The following is an 18262-nucleotide window of genomic DNA, read 5'->3' on the forward strand; positions in this document are numbered from 1 at the left end:
GGAGGGGTAGGTTTTTTTCAAGAGGTGCTTCCATGAATAGGAGATGTTGATAATAAAGGAGAATTAGCACATAATAAATGTAAAAGCCTTTTCTCAAATCCTTCAGTACAATTGCTCTTTTGGTTTAGTAATGTGTACTTCTGTTCTGACACAAGTGAGTATAAGTAATGATGTGTGTTTGTATGTTAGGAATATGAGTGAGGTTCATGCAGACACACTTGGGTCTCTAAGTTTTTAGACGTTGGGGTCTTTTTTCCTGTGATTCCTATATAGCTAATGCTGAGAGGGAGGCTGAACCACCTTTTTCCTTTGAGATATATTTACATATATATTGTATATGTGTGTATCTTTGTCACGTATCTTCCACATGTAGCTATCTAATTATCCTGTAAATAGCACCTCCAGTCTTCTCCGTGAACTTTTCAGCTTTTCGAAGTGCACCATAGGGAAATTCAAGAGAAATACTGAATTTTTAGGCACCTCCATTTATATGTTAAATTTCTAGTTATTCAGCCTTGTTACATCTGCTTATGCAGGATTTCTTTTGCTCTTTCCCATTACATTGTGAGGAAAAAAGCCCTTGCTTTTGCTGGGGCTAAACCTAACCTAAGTTGATTCAAGTCACAGGTAACACTGTCAAAGTAATTAAGAGTCTTCTTATTGATTTCAGTTAGTTTTTTAACAGGCAGCAAATGGGGACATAGTAGAGCAAATACATAGGCCCATAACTGAATAGCAGAGGCATACAGAGGCAGGCACAAGACAGTTTTGATTACTGAAAAGAGAACAGCCACATTTACTATGCCAGAAATGCCATTTGGGGCATTTAAAAAATGAGTAATATTGTTCCTTTTAAAATAAATAGTTTGTTTGAATGGCTAGTTGAATTAGCCATACCAGGGGTTAATCATGAGTGTTATCACTTAAATTGTACTGTTCTCTGCTGGAGTTCTGCTGGTTGATCTTAATATAACTAAAGAATTGACCAGATAAATACATCTTGACAATAGCAGCTTGTAAATCTCCCCAGTAAGCTTTTAAGATGTTTTAAAAATTATGCAATCTTGTAAGAAATGCTAATTCTACTAAAAATGTTGAAGTAACCTACCTAATTTTTTAGAACACATTTTTTAAACTTAAAAAAAAATTCTGCATGTTGTCCTCATATAAAGCAAACTAAAAAATCCAGTATGCTGGCTGGTTTTCTTTAGTTTATGCTTGGTGACTTTTAAAATTTTGTGTAGTAGTGACATTTTGGTTCATCGTATGGTGTTTTTGCTTATGTTTTCCTTGAGTACCTTTGTGAATATTTGTGTAAGAGGTAAATTCATATTTTTTTCTCTAATAATATGTTTTTTATTTGCACCATATGATATTCTGTAGATACAAAATATCTACAGATAAAAATTCATGCATTTATTTGCTTTAATTTCTTTGGGCAATTTTTCTAGCTAATGCACATTCTGTACTAATTCTATTGGAAATTACTATAAGAATGTAGTAATTCCCAGCTGAGTTCTGTATGTTTAGTCTGTTATGAATATTCAGATTAGGCAGTGAATAAACAGTGAGACAAAGTGGAAATTTGTTACCTTTAAAAAGGTCATAAATATACTATTGTGAGTTTAAGACTTCAGGCAAGTTTTTCCTCTAGCTCTGAAAAATAAGAAAGCATTGGTAATCCTTAATATGAATTTCTAGTAAATAGAAGGATAATGAAGACAGATGCTTTACTATTGTATACCTTTTATAATTCAGTACCTTGCAACAATTGCTACTTGTTGTTATGGTCTTCGTTTCATATCTCTGTTGATGAGACTTGCAGCAAGAAATTGAATACAGTTATGTTATAGGCAATGAAAGAGAATTAGTTTGAAGTGTATACAGTTACATTTGGTTTTGGTTTTGTTAACAGTTGGAGCTGAAAATGGACAAGAAGCAATTGAAAGCGGAGCTGTTTTTCTCTTTAAGACATTTCACAGGAAAGAATGTGTTGGCCATGATGAGACAAAGGCGATCAAGCAGATGTTTGGGCCGTTTCCATCATCATCTGCTACTGCAGCTTGTAATGCCACATATCGGATTGCTTCTCACTTCACTGAAGAACAGCTTACAGCCCTCATACAGATGGCTGAAGAGCAAAATGGTGATAACAGAGTGTTCTTTGGTAAAAATATAGTGTTTTCATTTGACATGCATGATTTGGATCACTCTGAGGAGCTGCCTGTGAATGGTGAGGCCGATGCACAGAAAATTATAAGCTTAGATTATAACAAATTTCTGAATAACCAGCTGAATCACTTACAGAATTACTGTGATGAGAAATCTGATCTCAAGTCTTTGGAAAAAGTAGATGATTCTTTTCTATGGTGTGAAGTTGGAAAGTATCTGAATGAATCTCAAGGGGATACCCCTGGAGGGCCAACAACAGAAGACCTCTGCTGTACTTTGTACGAGATGCTTGCTTCTACCAAAAGTGGCGATGAACTTCAAAATGAGGTACAGTAGCGTATCTACCATACTGCCTGTATTTGAATGTTGCAGAAATACACAATTATTTTACATTGGATTATGCCAATATACTTTATCCATGTGTCATCTATGCTTTTTGGTTGGTTGGTTGGTTCATTTTGTCTTGAGAAAAATTACGTGGTAGCATCTTAATTTACCAGGCAGAAGATGGATGCAGCATGAATTTTATGTGAAGAGTCTCCTTTCCCCATAACAGACAGGCTATTTCTTTTTTTCTGGCCGTTTGGCTACTGCTTAAAAAGAAAGTATGGAGAAGCTGAGCAATTTAAGCTACCGTATAAAAGTGTGAGAACTTGGAAAGCCAAACCAAAGTTAACTTTCTTGGGCAGGTTTCATCTCCAGTGTCAGAGCCCTCCTGTTGCTGGAAGGAAAGTTGGAGGACTGTGCAGGTGGTGCTACTTAAACTTTGTCATATCACTTCTATTTCTTTCAATAAGGAAAGGGGATGGGTGTATTACAAGAAGGGCAGAGAAAGCTTGAGGGAGAGTGAGCAGTTGCTGGGAGGCTGGAGTTGAAGGATAAACATAGCGGTAGAAAGGGGAAAGAGCATGATTAAGGGCTGGTGAAGAGGCTTTCAAGGTGTGTGCAGGAGAGACAATTAGATTAATTTAGGCAAGAGAGAACTGTTTTTGAATGGGGTTGGGAAACAATTCCCGCAGTTTGCTAACTGAGTCTTCCTGTGCATGTTTCTGTTACGTTTACTTTGTTTTCCCTAACTTGCCCTGCTTTCCTCCCCTGAAAACATCCAGTACTTTAAATTCTCAAACTGACTTTTCAGAAAGACTTTAAATGTTGAAAATTTACTACAGAAATATAAATGATGGTAGGAATAGATAATCCTGTGAAAGACAGTATAATGAAAATTTACTGGAATTTTGCCATTACAGTTGCAGATTTTATTCTTAACAAAACCATGAAGTGATAGAGAAAAGGACCTGAATATTTCATTTTGGGTTTAGATAACTATTGATATCTATTGCATAATGATATAGCTGCTGAAGCCATATTCTTGTTTTGTTTGGTAGTCAGTAGGCCACATTTTGGCAGTCCTTTGAGCTAAAGATTTTCTTATGAACTTCTAATTTGAGAACCTAAATATGAATATAAAGGGAAGCTGATCTAATTTCCACTGCATTAATATATATTTGAAAAATAACACTTTTATGCATGTCTGCAAACAGTTTCATAGTTTGGGTGGTTGGATTGAGGGAAGACAGGAAGAGGGAGAAGGAGATTGGATAAAGAAACTTGCATGTCAAATGAAACATAAAAAAGAATACCTTAATTTGCCACAGGGAGCTGAAGTTTATTAATTGTACAGAGATAAAGATTTGAAAATTTTTCTTCTAGATCAGTGAAAGACTTTTCCATTATAGTCACAGGGTATGCAGAAATAATTCCATACTTCTGCATAATGCCTCAGTTTAATTTGTAAAATGTTAAAGGAAATGCTTGAAACCTTTCACTTGAAGTAAGAAGAAATAACTTTATTTTTATTTTGTAATTTTATGATCTTAATGGATTGCTAAATCAATTGGCAGAAAGTTCAAGCTATCAGTTTTTATGTAGATCGCCAATAAAGACTTTCTTTCCTTTGGTTTTTGGAACAAAGACTTTCAGGCAAACTTTCTGCTTTGATGGCTTCACAGGAGTTTCAATTTGATAATACAAAAAAATTGTTTACTCTGCCAATGTACACATACCTTTCTGAAGATTATTTAGCAAGAGTAAATCTTTTTCGTTGTTTTACTGGAGAGAAAAAGGACTCTTTCCCTTAAGTATCTGAAACCTGCATCTTATTTTGGATTTTTAAGAACTCTTGGTAATAAAAAAAATAAATTATCTCCCCATTCTCCTTATTTTGGCCCCATGTTGCCTTTCCTTGCAACAATCTTATTAATTCATTGTTCATTGCACAATGTGGAGGCCAAGGAGGAGGTAACACTAATTTGAACCTGATCACCTTTTCTTAAAAGCTAGCTGGCATTTGTATTGTGCTCCCTGTAGAGTAGTCATGACTTAAAAATTTCTGGGCTTTGGATTTTACCATCACTTAGGGATTATTATTTTTTTTTTATTATAGCAATTTTGCTGGTGGCATCATTAAGAGCAGATGGTGTTTTTAAACCTGAAGATAACCTATTTCTAGAACTAGGTCGTAGACTTGCCATATGAGATGGTATAAAAAATATGTGATTGATCATGCATACTGAAAATCTTACATTAATTGGGGTGATGCATACATGCTAAGGTCTCTATGCTCTAAGAAATTCTTTTTTTCTTTATAAACCAAGAGGAAAAGAACAATGGATATGAAAGGATAAATAAAAATCCAGATCTGTAAAATACATTTTCATATTTTAAAACAGTGGTCATGTCTATTTTTCTGTTTAGGAAGATACCATTGCCTGTTTATTATTAAAACAAGAAAAGATCATGCTGGTGGTGAGGATATTGGCAAGTGGACTTCTCCAAGACAATTTCATTTGATCCTTAAGCAAAGTTTATTAAGATTCCAGATCACATTAAGAATATGAGCATTTTTAGATCATTTCAGGGGTGACATCCTGTTTCTTTCATAGTGTGTGTATAGGCATACGCATGTATGCTGTTTAGGTTTTTATCTGCTTAATGAGCTCTACAAGGAATTGAAATGAGCTTCTTTCTCCAGCACTGTATAGTTTATGTTTAAAGTGGTCAGTGAGGTAGAAGAAATACTTTGTTCTTTGTTTTCACTATTTAAGAACATTCCGCAGTTCCTTTGGGACAGTTTGTTTATCTGGCACATCACTGGTGACTCTTAATTAGACAAAAATTGATTCTTATGCTTGGAGTGTTATGGGAGTTATAATTTATTTTTCTAAGTGCTTAGGACATGTGCTTTTCATTGGGGACATAAAGTCTGGTAAAGCTAAATGACAGCTACTGAAGCATGCTTTTCACTGCATGTCAGATTTTGTTGATGAGCATGAAATGGTAATGATGCAGTAACAAGACGATTATTTAAAAACAGGAGGAAAAAGCTGATGACAAACTGTAGAGTTTTGCCTGATAACCATTGTGCTTTTTATTATTATTTTTTACTAAAACTTAGTATGCAGTGCATTCCTCAATTCGAGTATTCAGTTTCTAGTACATGATGCTTTCAGAATGAAGACTTGAGTCATGAGAGCATTTTAGCAACTTTGCCACCTAACCCCTCCCAGGTTACTAGGAAAAACTTGGAGGAGTTCAGTCCCTCTTTGGTTATACCGTGCTGTTCTCAGAGGGTGTGTCTCTTTCTTCTGTGAACTCTTGTCATAGTTTGTCTGCAGTATTTTTCTGAATTTTATTTTGGAGATGCCTATCTCTATTTTTACACTAATGCAGAGGTGCATTATCCCTTTATCACAACAAAACAGGAAGAAATTTCCTATAGAGATAAAATAACTAGAGGTAAAAAAGGAAATGCAATCAGAATTGTGTTAAGATCTAGTTTATACTGCATAATTATGAAAAATTGTGCAATTTATTCATCTCAAGCCAAGGGAAGAACTTTGCCCAAATAAAATTTAGAAACATGAATGTCATTCAGCGTATTAGATTAAATGGTGCTTCCCAGACAAAATCAAGTTAAATGCTGTATAAATGACTAGAAGAACACTAGGCTAGGATGTGAAACAGCAGAACTGTTTCAAGAAAATTACACTGTAAGTAGTAGTTCGCATATTATGCGAGTAGTACGTATGTTTACTTATCTCTATATATGGTACATTTGTTTGCCTATAAAATAAGACACAAGAAGTTTACTGCTTAGACTTCTTTTGTCTGCTTTATACTTGTGACTACCTCCAGCTCTCTGCATTAGAAGTAACGTATATACATACTTGAACTATAGCATCTAGGGCTTCTGTCAGTTAAATACAATCCAGCTGTATTGCAAACTGTCACAGTGGGAAACAAGCATTCCTTTTTATTTCATTTGTAAGAATAATTCATTATTCATCATTCCTACCAAAAAAGTAAGATATGGCTTCTTCCTTGTTGTTATACGCACCACATTCAGGTAATGAAAATGACAGTAAGAGACCAAAGGGTAGTAACATGGAGTTTGCAGGTGCTGAATCCTTCCTTCCAGGGTCAAACACATTCCTTTCAAATCAAAGTAGACCTGAAATCAGAAAAAGTACAAGTTCTGGAATATACGTTTTAAACGATGGAAAAGAAAAAGAGGTCAAGAGTTGGGCAGCACCTCTTCCTATATGTATTCCTTAATAGATCCATCCAGTAATACACTCACCATTAGAGCCAGAAGGTTACAGCTTTATTACTGAAATTCAGTTCTTTTCATGCTTATTTCAGAATGGAACTTAATAGATTATTTTGTTGTTCCATTAAGTAGGACTTTTTTTTAAGTGTGGTGTTTGTGTGTCTCTGAATGCTTGATGTAGCAGACAGTTTTCCCCAGGCTCTGCTATGTGGAGCTCTGTTGTCTCTCAGTCTTCTGCCTGTAACTTTTCTTTAGCTGCCTTCGGCACTGGTGGCAATATAATGATTTTTTTTTTTTCCACTTGAGTTCATCTACATTGTTTCTGTTGCCCTATCCTAATCCCACCACAAATGTCTGCCAATATGCTTTATTGGTCGAACCTGTAAATGCTCTTGGGATCAAGAACAAAGGGAACTTAACTAATTTGTCGATTCAACGAACTGGCAGGAAGCTCCTCTGTGTCTGCCACCAGCCTTTCTGCAAAAAAAGTACAGAGGAGTAAAGAAAAGCAAAATCTAAACTTTCACAGAACCTAGAAAGGACTTTTTATGTCAGTGATACAATATCTTAAACTAAGGAAGACTAATAAAAAAAATGTGGCATAGTTTGTCCGAACTTCTCCCCTGAACACTGCTCCAGAGTCTTGTTGCCTGGGTGGTTAAAATGAACCCTTGTTATCTTCTGCTTTCTGGCTTTATTCAGGGCTGGTTTTATGATCACTTTCACTTTTCCTGTGCTACAGTTACCTTTTTTTTTTTTTTTTTTTTTTTTTTTTTACCAATTTGAAACACGAGCATCAAACAACTGCACTTGTAAGGTTTTTTTTCCAGATGATTCTACACATTTTCAACATTGCCTTTCCTTTCATTTACCCTTCAGGCAGTTCCTTGCCAACTTTTAATTCTTCTATTAATGCTCATCTTCATGAATTTAACAAGTCCTCATGTGGAAAACTGCAATGTTTTCAATGAAGTCCACATGTGAGACAACTGCTATTTATCCATTTTCTAGATTAATGAAGTGTTAGACCAAGTGATTTATCATTAGTAAGTACATGCTACGTTTATGCCATTTTCCAGTTACCTGATGTCTGTTTGATTATTTTTTTCAAAATATATCCTTTTAACTCTTCTCCAATCGTGTTAATATTTTTCTTATCCACAGTGTTATTGCACTTGTAGATGTGTGCTCCCTGACCTACAATTTCATGTGTTAGTTTTTGAAGGTTTATGATTATCTTGCACTCAAGCTGCAAGAATTTTATTTCTAGCTTTGATGTGATCATTTTTATATCCATACTCTCTTCTCTTTAACCACCTTATCCTTATATCCAAAATAATTTTTTCTTTAACTGTAGACAAATTTGAATTTTAATTTTAAAAATCAAATTAATTAAAGTAACAGGTCAGTAATTAAGACTAAATAATGAAGAGTCAAAATTTCCCTTTCAAAAAGGAATTTTGTGCTACAATAAGGGACCTAGATAGTGCAGTCAGCTGATCTGTGGAATTCAGAATAGAAAACATGCCCGGATACTTTCAGATTAAAAAACACTAAAATTATTCCCTGATACAGGGATATGAGCCAATAAATATGATCGTAGAATACCCGGTTGGAAGGGACCTCAAGGATCACCTGGGCCAGCCTTTCATGGCAAAAGCACGGTCTAGACAAGATGGCCCCGCATCCTGTCCAGATGAATCTTGAAAGTGTCCAATGCTGGGGAATCCACCGCTTCCCTGGGGAGATCATTCCAATGGCTCATTGCTCTCTTTGTGAAAAATTTCCTTCTTGCATCCAACTGCAACCTCCCCAGGAGTAACTTGTACCCATTACCCCTCATCTTTTCCATGCGACTCCTTGTAAAAAGGATGTCCCCATCTTCTTTGTAGCCACCCTTTAAATACTGGAACACGGTGACAAGGTCTCCCCTAAGCCTTCTTTTCTCAGGGCTGAACAAGGCCAGTTCTCCCAGCCTTTCCTCCTATGGCAGGCTTCCCAGTCCTTTGATCATCTTTGTGGCCCTTCTCTGGACCCTCTCCAGCCTGCCCACATCTTGTTTGCATAGCGGGGACCAAAACTGCACACAGTATTCCAGGTGTGGCCTGACAAGCACTGAGTAGAGCGGGATAATGACTTCTTTTTCTCTGCTGGGGATGCCCTTGTCGATGCAACCCAGCATCCTGATGGCTTGCTTCGGCACAGCAGCACACCGTTTGCTCACATTGAGCCGGTTGTCCACCGGGACGCCCTCCCCAGGTCCCCTTCCACAGCGCTCCTCCCCAGCGGGTAGATCCCAGCCTGTGCTGCACTCCTGGATTATGTTTGCCCGGGTGCAAGACCTTACACGGGTCCTTGTTGAACTTCATAAGGTTCTTGTTAGCCCACTCTTCCAGCCTATCCAGGTCTTCCTGCAGGGTGGCTTTCCCTTCCAAAGCGTCCGCTTCCCCGCTCGCTTTGGTATCATCAGCAAGCTTCATCGGGTACGCTTGATCCCATCGTCCAGATCGCTTTTGAAGGTATTAAACAGTGTTGGGCCCAATATCGATCCCTGGGGGACCCCACTTGTGACAGGTTGCCAGTTGGAAGAGGAGCTATTTACCGCCACTCGCTGGGTGCAGCCTGTCAGCCAGTTCCCCACCCACCGCACAGAACACTTGTCTAGGCTGTAACGCACCAGTTTCTCTAGGAGGAGGCTGTGGGAAACCGTATCAAAAGCCTTGGAGAAATCCAGCTAGACGGTGTGCACCGCTCAGCCCACACCAACGGAGCAGGTTACTTTGTCGTAGAAGGCGATCAGGTTTGTCAAGCACGATTTGCCCTTGGTGAATCCGTGCTGGCTTTTCCCAGTCACGTGCTTCATTTGGCTTGCGGTAGCCCCCAGGGGGGTTCGTTCCATAATTTTCCCAGGGACTGAAGTAAGACTGACGGGCCTGTCATTTCCTGGATCCTCCTCTAAGGCCTTCTTGTAGACGGGGGTGACATTAGCCTTCTTCCAGTCTTCTGGGACATCCCCCGATCCCCACGACTTCCCAAAGATTAAGGAGAGCGGCCTCGCAACAACGTCAGACAGCTCTCTTAACGCCCTCAGGTGGAGATTGTCAGGGCCCATCGATTTGTAGGGGTCAAGCTCCTGTAACAGTTCCCATACCAACTCTTCCTTCCCCGACGGTGGGTCTGTGTTTGCATCAAACTGGATTTTTGTTCCCAAGCCCTGGGGCACAACAGTGCTGGTGAAGACAAATAAAAGAAGCACACAGCAAGAGATTAGTTTTATTTGATTTGGTTTTTGTCCTCTGTAGTCATCTTTCAAGAAGTCTTTCCAATCTATACAGTCAAATCTAGTATAGCATCACCACCTTCTGGAAGCATACACGGTTCCATCTAAGTAGGAAATTTGCCTTTGAAACTCTTGTTAAATGATATTTGCAGTTAAATAAGGAAAAGAAAAGGTAATCACAGATTATAAAGTCTTTTCCCCGAGTTAGGCAAACTTGGATTTCATGTGTTTTCTTGATACTTGAAAACTAAGTTGTATTTCTGAAACTGTATATCCTTCAGCCTGCAGCAATGAGTCTTTTTTTTTTTTTTTTTTGTAGAATTTTTTTATGTCTAAACCAAAACATAATGGACAGATTTGGTAGTAGAAGTAGCAGCCTCATGCTGCAGCTTGCAAGTCACAGGGCATGTCATTCACGGTAAACCAGGGCTGGTCAGTGTTGTTAATTCTGATCAGAATGGAAACTGTAGAGCTCAGTAGTCAACAGATAATATGTTTTTTTCCCTAGCCCTTTAGTTACAGTTGATTTTTTTTAATCTTTTTTTTCTAGACAGTTTTTTATCATGTATCTCATGGATACTGTAAAAATATGCATATTTTTTAGAACATAGCTTCTGTGTTGGTTTTTTTTAATATTGGGTGCTGAATTAATTTCTGATATGCATATTAATATCGGGTAGTATGTTACTCTGTGAACTGATGGGTTGATAAAGGAGATAAGATGCCTTAAATTTTCCTGGATTATGTTAACTGTTGTGTTTTCTCCACTTGGAGTTTCATGTGCTACAAGGAAAGAATATGTTGTGAAGTTGGGTAAATATCACCTTTCTCTATCCTGTTTATCTTTCAAAAAGCCCCACAGTTCTTGGATTATCATCACTTACTTTATCTGATGCTGTCTCCTCTTATTTGAATAAAGTTTCCTTTCCTATATCCCCCCCCCTCCCCAAAGCTGAAAAAGTTCTAATTAAAAAATGCTGATATTGCATTTCACATGATAGTCTGGTCATGACAAAAGGTGTGTCTAGACTGACTTTGATCAGTACTTGCCTCTTATTCTGGAGAATACATGTCATCATTTCTTTTGCCTTTATTGTTAATAGTATTTTATTGATAGGGTGTACTTGCTTCATTTTGCTCATAAAATGGAGAGGAAGGCAAGCAGCACAGAGCAAAAGCTATGAAAACTATCTGGTTTAAGTAATAACTTAAATGTTAGGCTTTTTTAATTAACATCACACTCATGCATTTTATTGTGCTGCTTTGAGCAGTAAGATGAACAACTAAAATCTGAGAAGTGTAGGGTCATGTCCAGTATGGGCATACTGGACTGAGTCCAGCAAAGGGCCACAGGGGATGACAAAAGGACTGGAGCATCTGACATACAAGAAGAGACTGAGGGAGCTGGGGTTGTTCAGGCTGGAGAAGGGAAGGCTCACGGGGATCTGATCTGATCAGAATCTGATGGTGAGGGTGTGAAGCAGATGGAGCTAGACTCCTCTCGGTGATATCCAATGGCAGGACTAGAGGCAATGGGCATAAACTGAAATACAGGATGTTCCATGGAAACATAAATATGTCTGTCACTGTGAAGGTGGTTGGACACAGGAGCAGTTTGCTCAAGAGACTGTGGAGTCTCCAACCCTGGAGACTAGACCATCTCTAGAGGTTCCTTCCAACCTCAACCGTTCTGTGATTCTGTCATTTCAATTAAATAAATAGAAGTAATTGGAGAAAATTCTTCTGTTACATTTACTCCTAATTCTGTATTAACTTAAATAGTCATTTTTTCTGATGGATTTCTTGCATTAAAATCAAGTGTAAACTATCCTTTACCCTCATATGTTCTTTTTTTTAAATTAAAAAGCTTCCTCTTTTGTAACAAGTTCCTTGTTGGTAGAATCTCATAATAAATAAGTGGAGTGGGCCTTTTAAATACTTGTAATTTAACCTTATGTGTAACTTAATAAATTATGGTATACAGGAAATAGTCCTTGTGTTGCAAGTAATCTCAATTAGGTTTTAAAGTGACCTTGATTTCAGATGTGTTAAATTGGTCTCCTAAATTAAGTATCTATAAATAATGGACATTTGTTGTTCAGAGAAATCATTCCTTTAGTTTCTTGCATTAAACAGGAATCTGTAATGGTCATTATTCTTTTAAGATAAAATACATACAGTCTTAATTTACTTGACGAAATTTCTAATACCCTTTAAAAGCCTAACATTATTTATATGAACATTTAAATTTTTTTCAATGTGTAAGCTAAGACAAATGTAACGTGAAATGACAGTGAAACACAGTTCGACAAGAAAACAGCCTATTTTAGAGCTCATAATGCAAACCAGCTACAAGAGGATTTTTGAATTCCAACGGGCTGCAGACACTTATTCACTCCTTCAGGTAATGAATGGAAGAGCATATACAGCATTGCACAATATCACGTTATTTCAGAATAAGACTAAGCAAGTGTGTGTAGATTTTGTTTCCTGGTAGTGACTTAGTGTGCTGTTTGTCAGTAGCATACACTGCAGACACTGTCTGTCTTTACTGTATTTACTTCTTGCTCATTGTTTTCAATAGTCAGAACTTTAGTGTTATGTTTCACAACAGTTTAATAATTCTCAGGTCTGTGTGGAGAGTGATTCCCTGAGCAGTCTGAGTATGGAATTTATATTAAGAACTCTGAACTCTTCACAGTTCACATTATGATACTGACTGTGAAAAGTGCTTCGGCATTTCATTTTCAGCAGACTTGTGTGGTGCTCAGGTGCAAGTGTTGAGTTCCTTCTTCTGACATACTGTGCAGGCTCCAACAGAGATGCTTTAAAGAAACAGGCTGTGTTATTTGTGCACAGTGCAATTGGCTCTGGTTCAATATTTGACTAATACTTCTGCTTGGCTCAGTGGGCAAGTGGAGCTTGTTTTTATATGCTGCATAGCTGTTCCTCTAGTTACAAGCTGACCTTCCCCATCAGAAAAGTGCAGTGTGAAGGTGTGAAAGTGGATGTGTACTTTTCTTTCCTAAGCAAAATATTGACATGAAGCATCAGCTTTTTGTTGCTTTGTAGAATGCCAGATATTGGACTTTGCAAATGCTTAGCTCCTCCAAATACCAAACATGAATGTTCTGCTATTGGAAGCTCAGTTTTACTTGTCACTAGCTTGGCACATCAGTCTAATTGCGTGTGCTTCATTGCTCCCAGAAGGTTCTCTGTTCCCTGTCAAAGCCAAAGCCTGGCTTTTCTGTGTAAGCTGCTGCTTTTCTCTTCAGGCTTAGGACTCCCAGCTGCAGCTTTTCTAACTCATCTGAAGCAGAACCAGAGGTTCTCTGAGAGCCCCAGTGGAAGGCTGCTGTTTTCCCTGCATGGTTTTCATCAAGCCATTATTAGGAGGAGAAAGACAACTTCGGTGTCAAAATGCAATTTGGCAGAACTTGAGACCAACAAAAGTAGTTTTAGTATATAATCTTTAGAAAATGTAGTGGAACACGCTTTTTGAAATACAACAAATAGCATAAAGTACTGAGGCATAAGTAAACAGTACAACTTGTTAGTGAATGAGAAAATTAAATTGGCCAGAAACTAAAGTCAGTGGTGAAACGGCTGACATGATTTTCCAAAGTGAAAGAAATAGGAAAATTGAATGTATTTTGAAATAGTAATTAAACATCTGTAACTACAAAGACAAGACCTCTAGGATAAAATACTAACATCATTAAAATCAGTTGGAGATTTCTCCTTGGTTTCAAGAGGGCTTTGTTTTTGCTACTTGTCTTAGTGCTTATATTTTTAATTTGTTTTACAGAGGTGATTTCTGAACTGTTTATATGTATAGCTGGTATTTTACATGCACAGCCAGCAAAATAGCACCATTACAAAATAGGATTGCACTGATATGTACTTCTACGTGGCTTGGGAAATTTTTGCCACTTACAAGAGCTTCAGTGTTATGGTGCCATTGCATTTTTGAGACTTTCCCACAGAGGAACTGGATATCTGGCTACATGCCCACTGGTTAACTACTCTTTATTGATTTTAACTAGTTTAATCCAATGAGTTTTAGACTGTTAATAAAATGGTCTTGAATACGTGATATAAGCAGATGTAGTAATAACTACCTAGAACATTTAGCAAAAAATGAATGCTCGTGTGAACAGAGGATAGTCATGCTGCAAGTTTTTTGTTCAAAATGGAAAATAGATTACATTATAGGGGTTTTTGTCATAAAAACTTTGACTAAACAGCTTGTTTTAGAGCATGAACTATTTTTTTTTATGAGCTATCGTATTTATTACTTTATTTATCGTAAGAGACAAAAGATGTTGTGAAACAGCTTTCAAAAATGCATTAATACAGGGAAAATCTTGGATGTTTGATGCCAAAACTGAGTGTCTCAGGAGTATGTTTCTGTCATGCTGCTGAAATTCTCCAGACCTCTAAACTTAGCATGTTAATGCCCTGCTGGAGCTAGGCATGGACTCTGCAGAAAAGCAACAAAAGCGTTCTGTGCTTCAGCATCTTATATTATACTATATTATGTATAGTATAAACATAGTATATTATATAGATAGTTGTATATTACTATCTTGTATTACTCGGCAATGTTTACTGAAGCCCTAAGTTTGTGGAGATTAGGTTTATGGAGGCTACATATAAGAAGAGCAAAAAATCATGGTACTTTCTTTTGTTACGTAGAAGTCATTATTAAACTTTTCCTTATTAATGTTACGTTCATTAAAGAACAAAACAAAACTGCAGAAGTTGGCTGAGTGAAGGAATTTGCAAGTGGAATTTTGGAATAAGGAGGCTACTGGCTCTCCTTACTCAAAGTAATCAAATTAAATGTTAAATATCTTGACATGCTACTTAAATTGGCATTCTTTAAAAAAATGCAGGTGCTGAAAACATAAAAATATTCATCCAGGTATGTAGATAGTTAAATAAAAACTGGAAATCCACAACCAGAAACTTTTATTTTGACTGAACATATTTCAAAGACGTCAACATCTGTATGGTTATATCCCGTTGGAAAGACTTTAAAGACCTTCATTGTAAGCACTGCCAGATACTTTCAGTGTTATAACTACATTTCATAGTTGATCTTAAGTGGAGAATGTGGTAATATAGACCGCCTACTGACAGGGAAAGGAGTTTCAGAAGATGACTTCGTCATTACTATATATAGGAGGCACTAAAAAATAATTGGAAAAGGGTTCACAGGAGGTCCATCTTATAGAAGGTAGCATGTGAAATAAAACATGGAAAACTGAGGAAATGAAATATGAAAAAATAATTGCCAGTCTGGCTTGATGTGAAGAAGCAGCAGTAGTACAAACATATTTAGTGTGGGAGTAATGCATCAATGGACTGTAGCTTGCAGGAAAAGGCACTCAGAGAGAGAGAGGGGGTAGCAGTAGCAGTAGACTGGCAGCATAAAACAAACGTTTTGTAAATACTGGCTGTTCTTCTCAGTGAGGAAGAATCTCACCAAGAGTTTCAGTTAACTTTCACGTTCTAGGCAAGTTTGTTTCCAGTGCTAGCACAGCTTTTGCAGTAACCGAGCAATTTTCACTGTTAAATGCACATGAGCATCAACTCTCAGAACTGTTACACACAGAGCAATTGTCTACTTCTTGTGAGACATTCTTCAGGATGCTGTAAGTTACCTAATTGCTCCATTTGGACATAGAAATTCAGTTGCCTGTAAGGGCTTGAAGCAGACACTGAGAATCAGGAGTAGATTATTATTATTTCAATAAATATTTAATATCCATTTTTCTATAGGGCATAGCTAGACTACCAGTGCTCTTTAGTAATGGGAATTGTCGCAGATTGTACTGGTACGTCCGTGTACATGTTACATACTTGCTACTATTGGTACTAGTTCTTCATTATTATTGAACCACTGTTCATTTGGTAGCTTTTTTTGCAATATTGAACAAAGTCTGAAGTGATAGTTAAAACGTTACCTAAAAACTGTATAAGGCACTTCAAAAGTTATATATGGCTTATTTTTGGTGACAGAAGGAAATGGAAGTACTTATCTGACTTCCAGAAATGTTCATCTTTTGCTTCCTCAGAACTCTTCAACCAGCCCTACTAGTGATTGTTACTAATCTGCTAGTGTTCATGAAGTTAGCTGTAAGTTTAGGAAACCTATCTAGGATCCGTGTCTGAACGTTTACAAATGGTTATGAATCCCATGCTTCAGTATCATTGTTAAGAGGTTTGTTAGAAAACATGGAAGAGCAATATCTAGTAGTTTTTCCAAGTATCTGGGACATAATAAAAAAAGAGGAAGTGCTTATAGCCAAAGTAGTTTTGTAGTAGTTCACATTCCTTTTACTTTCTATTCTGTCATTATTTGCTTATATCCCCCCTGAAGTCCTGCCAAAATTTCATCTCTAAATCTCTCTGAATGCAGTATGGCTCCTCTTTTGTCTTTGGACAGTTTAGAAGACTTTTGTGAGGGAACTTTTCTGAGGACAGACTGAATTTCTGCTGCTATTGTATTACTTTCATGTAACTGCTTACTAAAAGCTAATTTGTTAGGTTTATCTCAATAACCGTCACACACAAGTTTACTATAGGAAGATGAAAATAAAATTCAAGCTGTCCTTAGAAATTATTTCTTGGTAAAAATCAATAAAGAAGTGGGGTAGCTCTTGTTGTGAGGCTCCTTTGAGAGAACAGTTCAAAAAGCTACTGTTTAGCATCCATTTTGACTTAAAACCAGCTAATTTAAATGTTCATTGCTATGTATATGCAACAGCACATGAAAACTTGGAATATGATACTATGTTGATGTAACTTAATCTGCATTTTTCTTAATGTGTCGTGAAATTACGTTAGCTTTTAGTTTTGTGTGTGTGTACCTTTGCATCACAGATATTTTCATGTCAAAGCAACTTGTCTCATAAAACATGTTTGGTTTTAAGCGTCAAAGTGGCTCTTCCTTTTGTTCAGTAAAAGGGCTTTCTAGCCCTAACAAATTAACATATCACAAAGCTTATTCTCCATTACCTAGTTCATAAAAGCAGTACCCATTTTGGGAAAGTACAGGCATATGTGGATCACCCCTGTGGTGTTTTATCTTATCATCAAAGCTTCTAACTTGGCATGAGACTGGCTTTTCAAGCTCATATTCTTTTCTTTGTAATTTTATTAAAATTACTAAGAATTTTATATTCAGACAATACAAAGCTTGGGTCTCATTATTCTTGACCATGGAGCTTATCTGCTTCCCTTTCATATAGAGAAAATAATCCAGTTATTTTTGATACAGTTTTCTCCTTTTTTAGTTGTGGCCTTCTTTTTTTAAATCAGAAGTATACAGCTCTGTTGATGTCCAAGGACTGTTGAAACCCCACGGATGATAGGAAACTTTGTCTTTTTGTGGAAACAGAGCCATGCTGTCTCCCTTCATAAGAAACCAAATTGAATGGCATTCGAGTGCTGGTTTTTGAGGACAGAACTTAAGAAATAATGAAAGAGCCACAGTGAGGGCCAAGAGATGCTAGGCTTCATCCTGGCACTGAGCTGGTTGCTTTCCTTCCTGTCAGTAACTTTTCCTCTTTCCTGTCAACTCCCTTTACTTCAGTTTTGCACTGAGAGCGAGCTTGTTGTATCTTTGAGGTGGTATGAGGCTTGATCTATTCATGATAACTTTTGAATCAGCTTCAATATATCATTAAACTTAATGAGATCTTTTTCTAGAGCAAGCCAGTCTGTAACTGATAGAACTTTTCCCTTTTTATTTTTTTTAATGCCTAGATGTTCTTTTCACATCCACATGGAGACATAAGAAACTACAAGTTCTGCAAGAAATGCAGTCAGATGGCACCTGAAATATTAAGGCTCACTCATTAACTCGACACAAAATCACTTTTCTCCAAATAATTTTATATGCAAGGTGGGAAGGGGGGAAACCCCACAAAAAAATCCCAAACCCACAGCTGCTTGAGCTGCAGAAGTCACAGGGCTGGGTCTCCTGTGGCTCTCTGCGTTGCATGGTTTCTATTACCCCGTGTCTGCTGCGGTGTGACTGCTACGGCTTTGCCGGCCGAAGAAGAATTTGTGCTGGTGCTTTACTGGTGGGCTCACTGGTGCGTGCTAATGCCGCTGTGCTCATGCTCCAGCCGTGCAGAGGATAAGAGCAGGACGCAAGAAGAGCAGTCATTCACATCGGTCTCCTCTGC

At 37.4% G+C, this 18262-nt stretch overlaps 1 protein-coding gene across 5 annotated transcripts in view; it reads left to right on the forward strand.

Moving 5' to 3' along the window:
• ASCC3 (activating signal cointegrator 1 complex subunit 3) overlaps window positions 1-18262 on the forward strand; it is a 298713-nt gene that overhangs the window by 31810 nt on the left and 248641 nt on the right. For all 5 annotated transcript variants that reach the window (XR_005933537.1, XR_005933536.1, XM_030038284.2 and 2 more), the window contains exon 4: window positions 1916-2499. Coding sequence is in view for 3 of the 5 variants with exons in the window: in XM_030038284.2 (XP_029894144.1) it covers window positions 1916-2499 (584 nt within the window). In the remaining 2 variants the exon portion in view is untranslated. The remainder of the gene's footprint in view (window positions 1-1915; window positions 2500-18262) is intronic.

Source organism: Aquila chrysaetos, chromosome 2 (genome assembly GCF_900496995.4).
Source record: "Aquila chrysaetos chrysaetos chromosome 2, bAquChr1.4, whole genome shotgun sequence".
Classification (NCBI taxonomy): Eukaryota; Metazoa; Chordata; class Aves; order Accipitriformes; family Accipitridae; genus Aquila; species Aquila chrysaetos.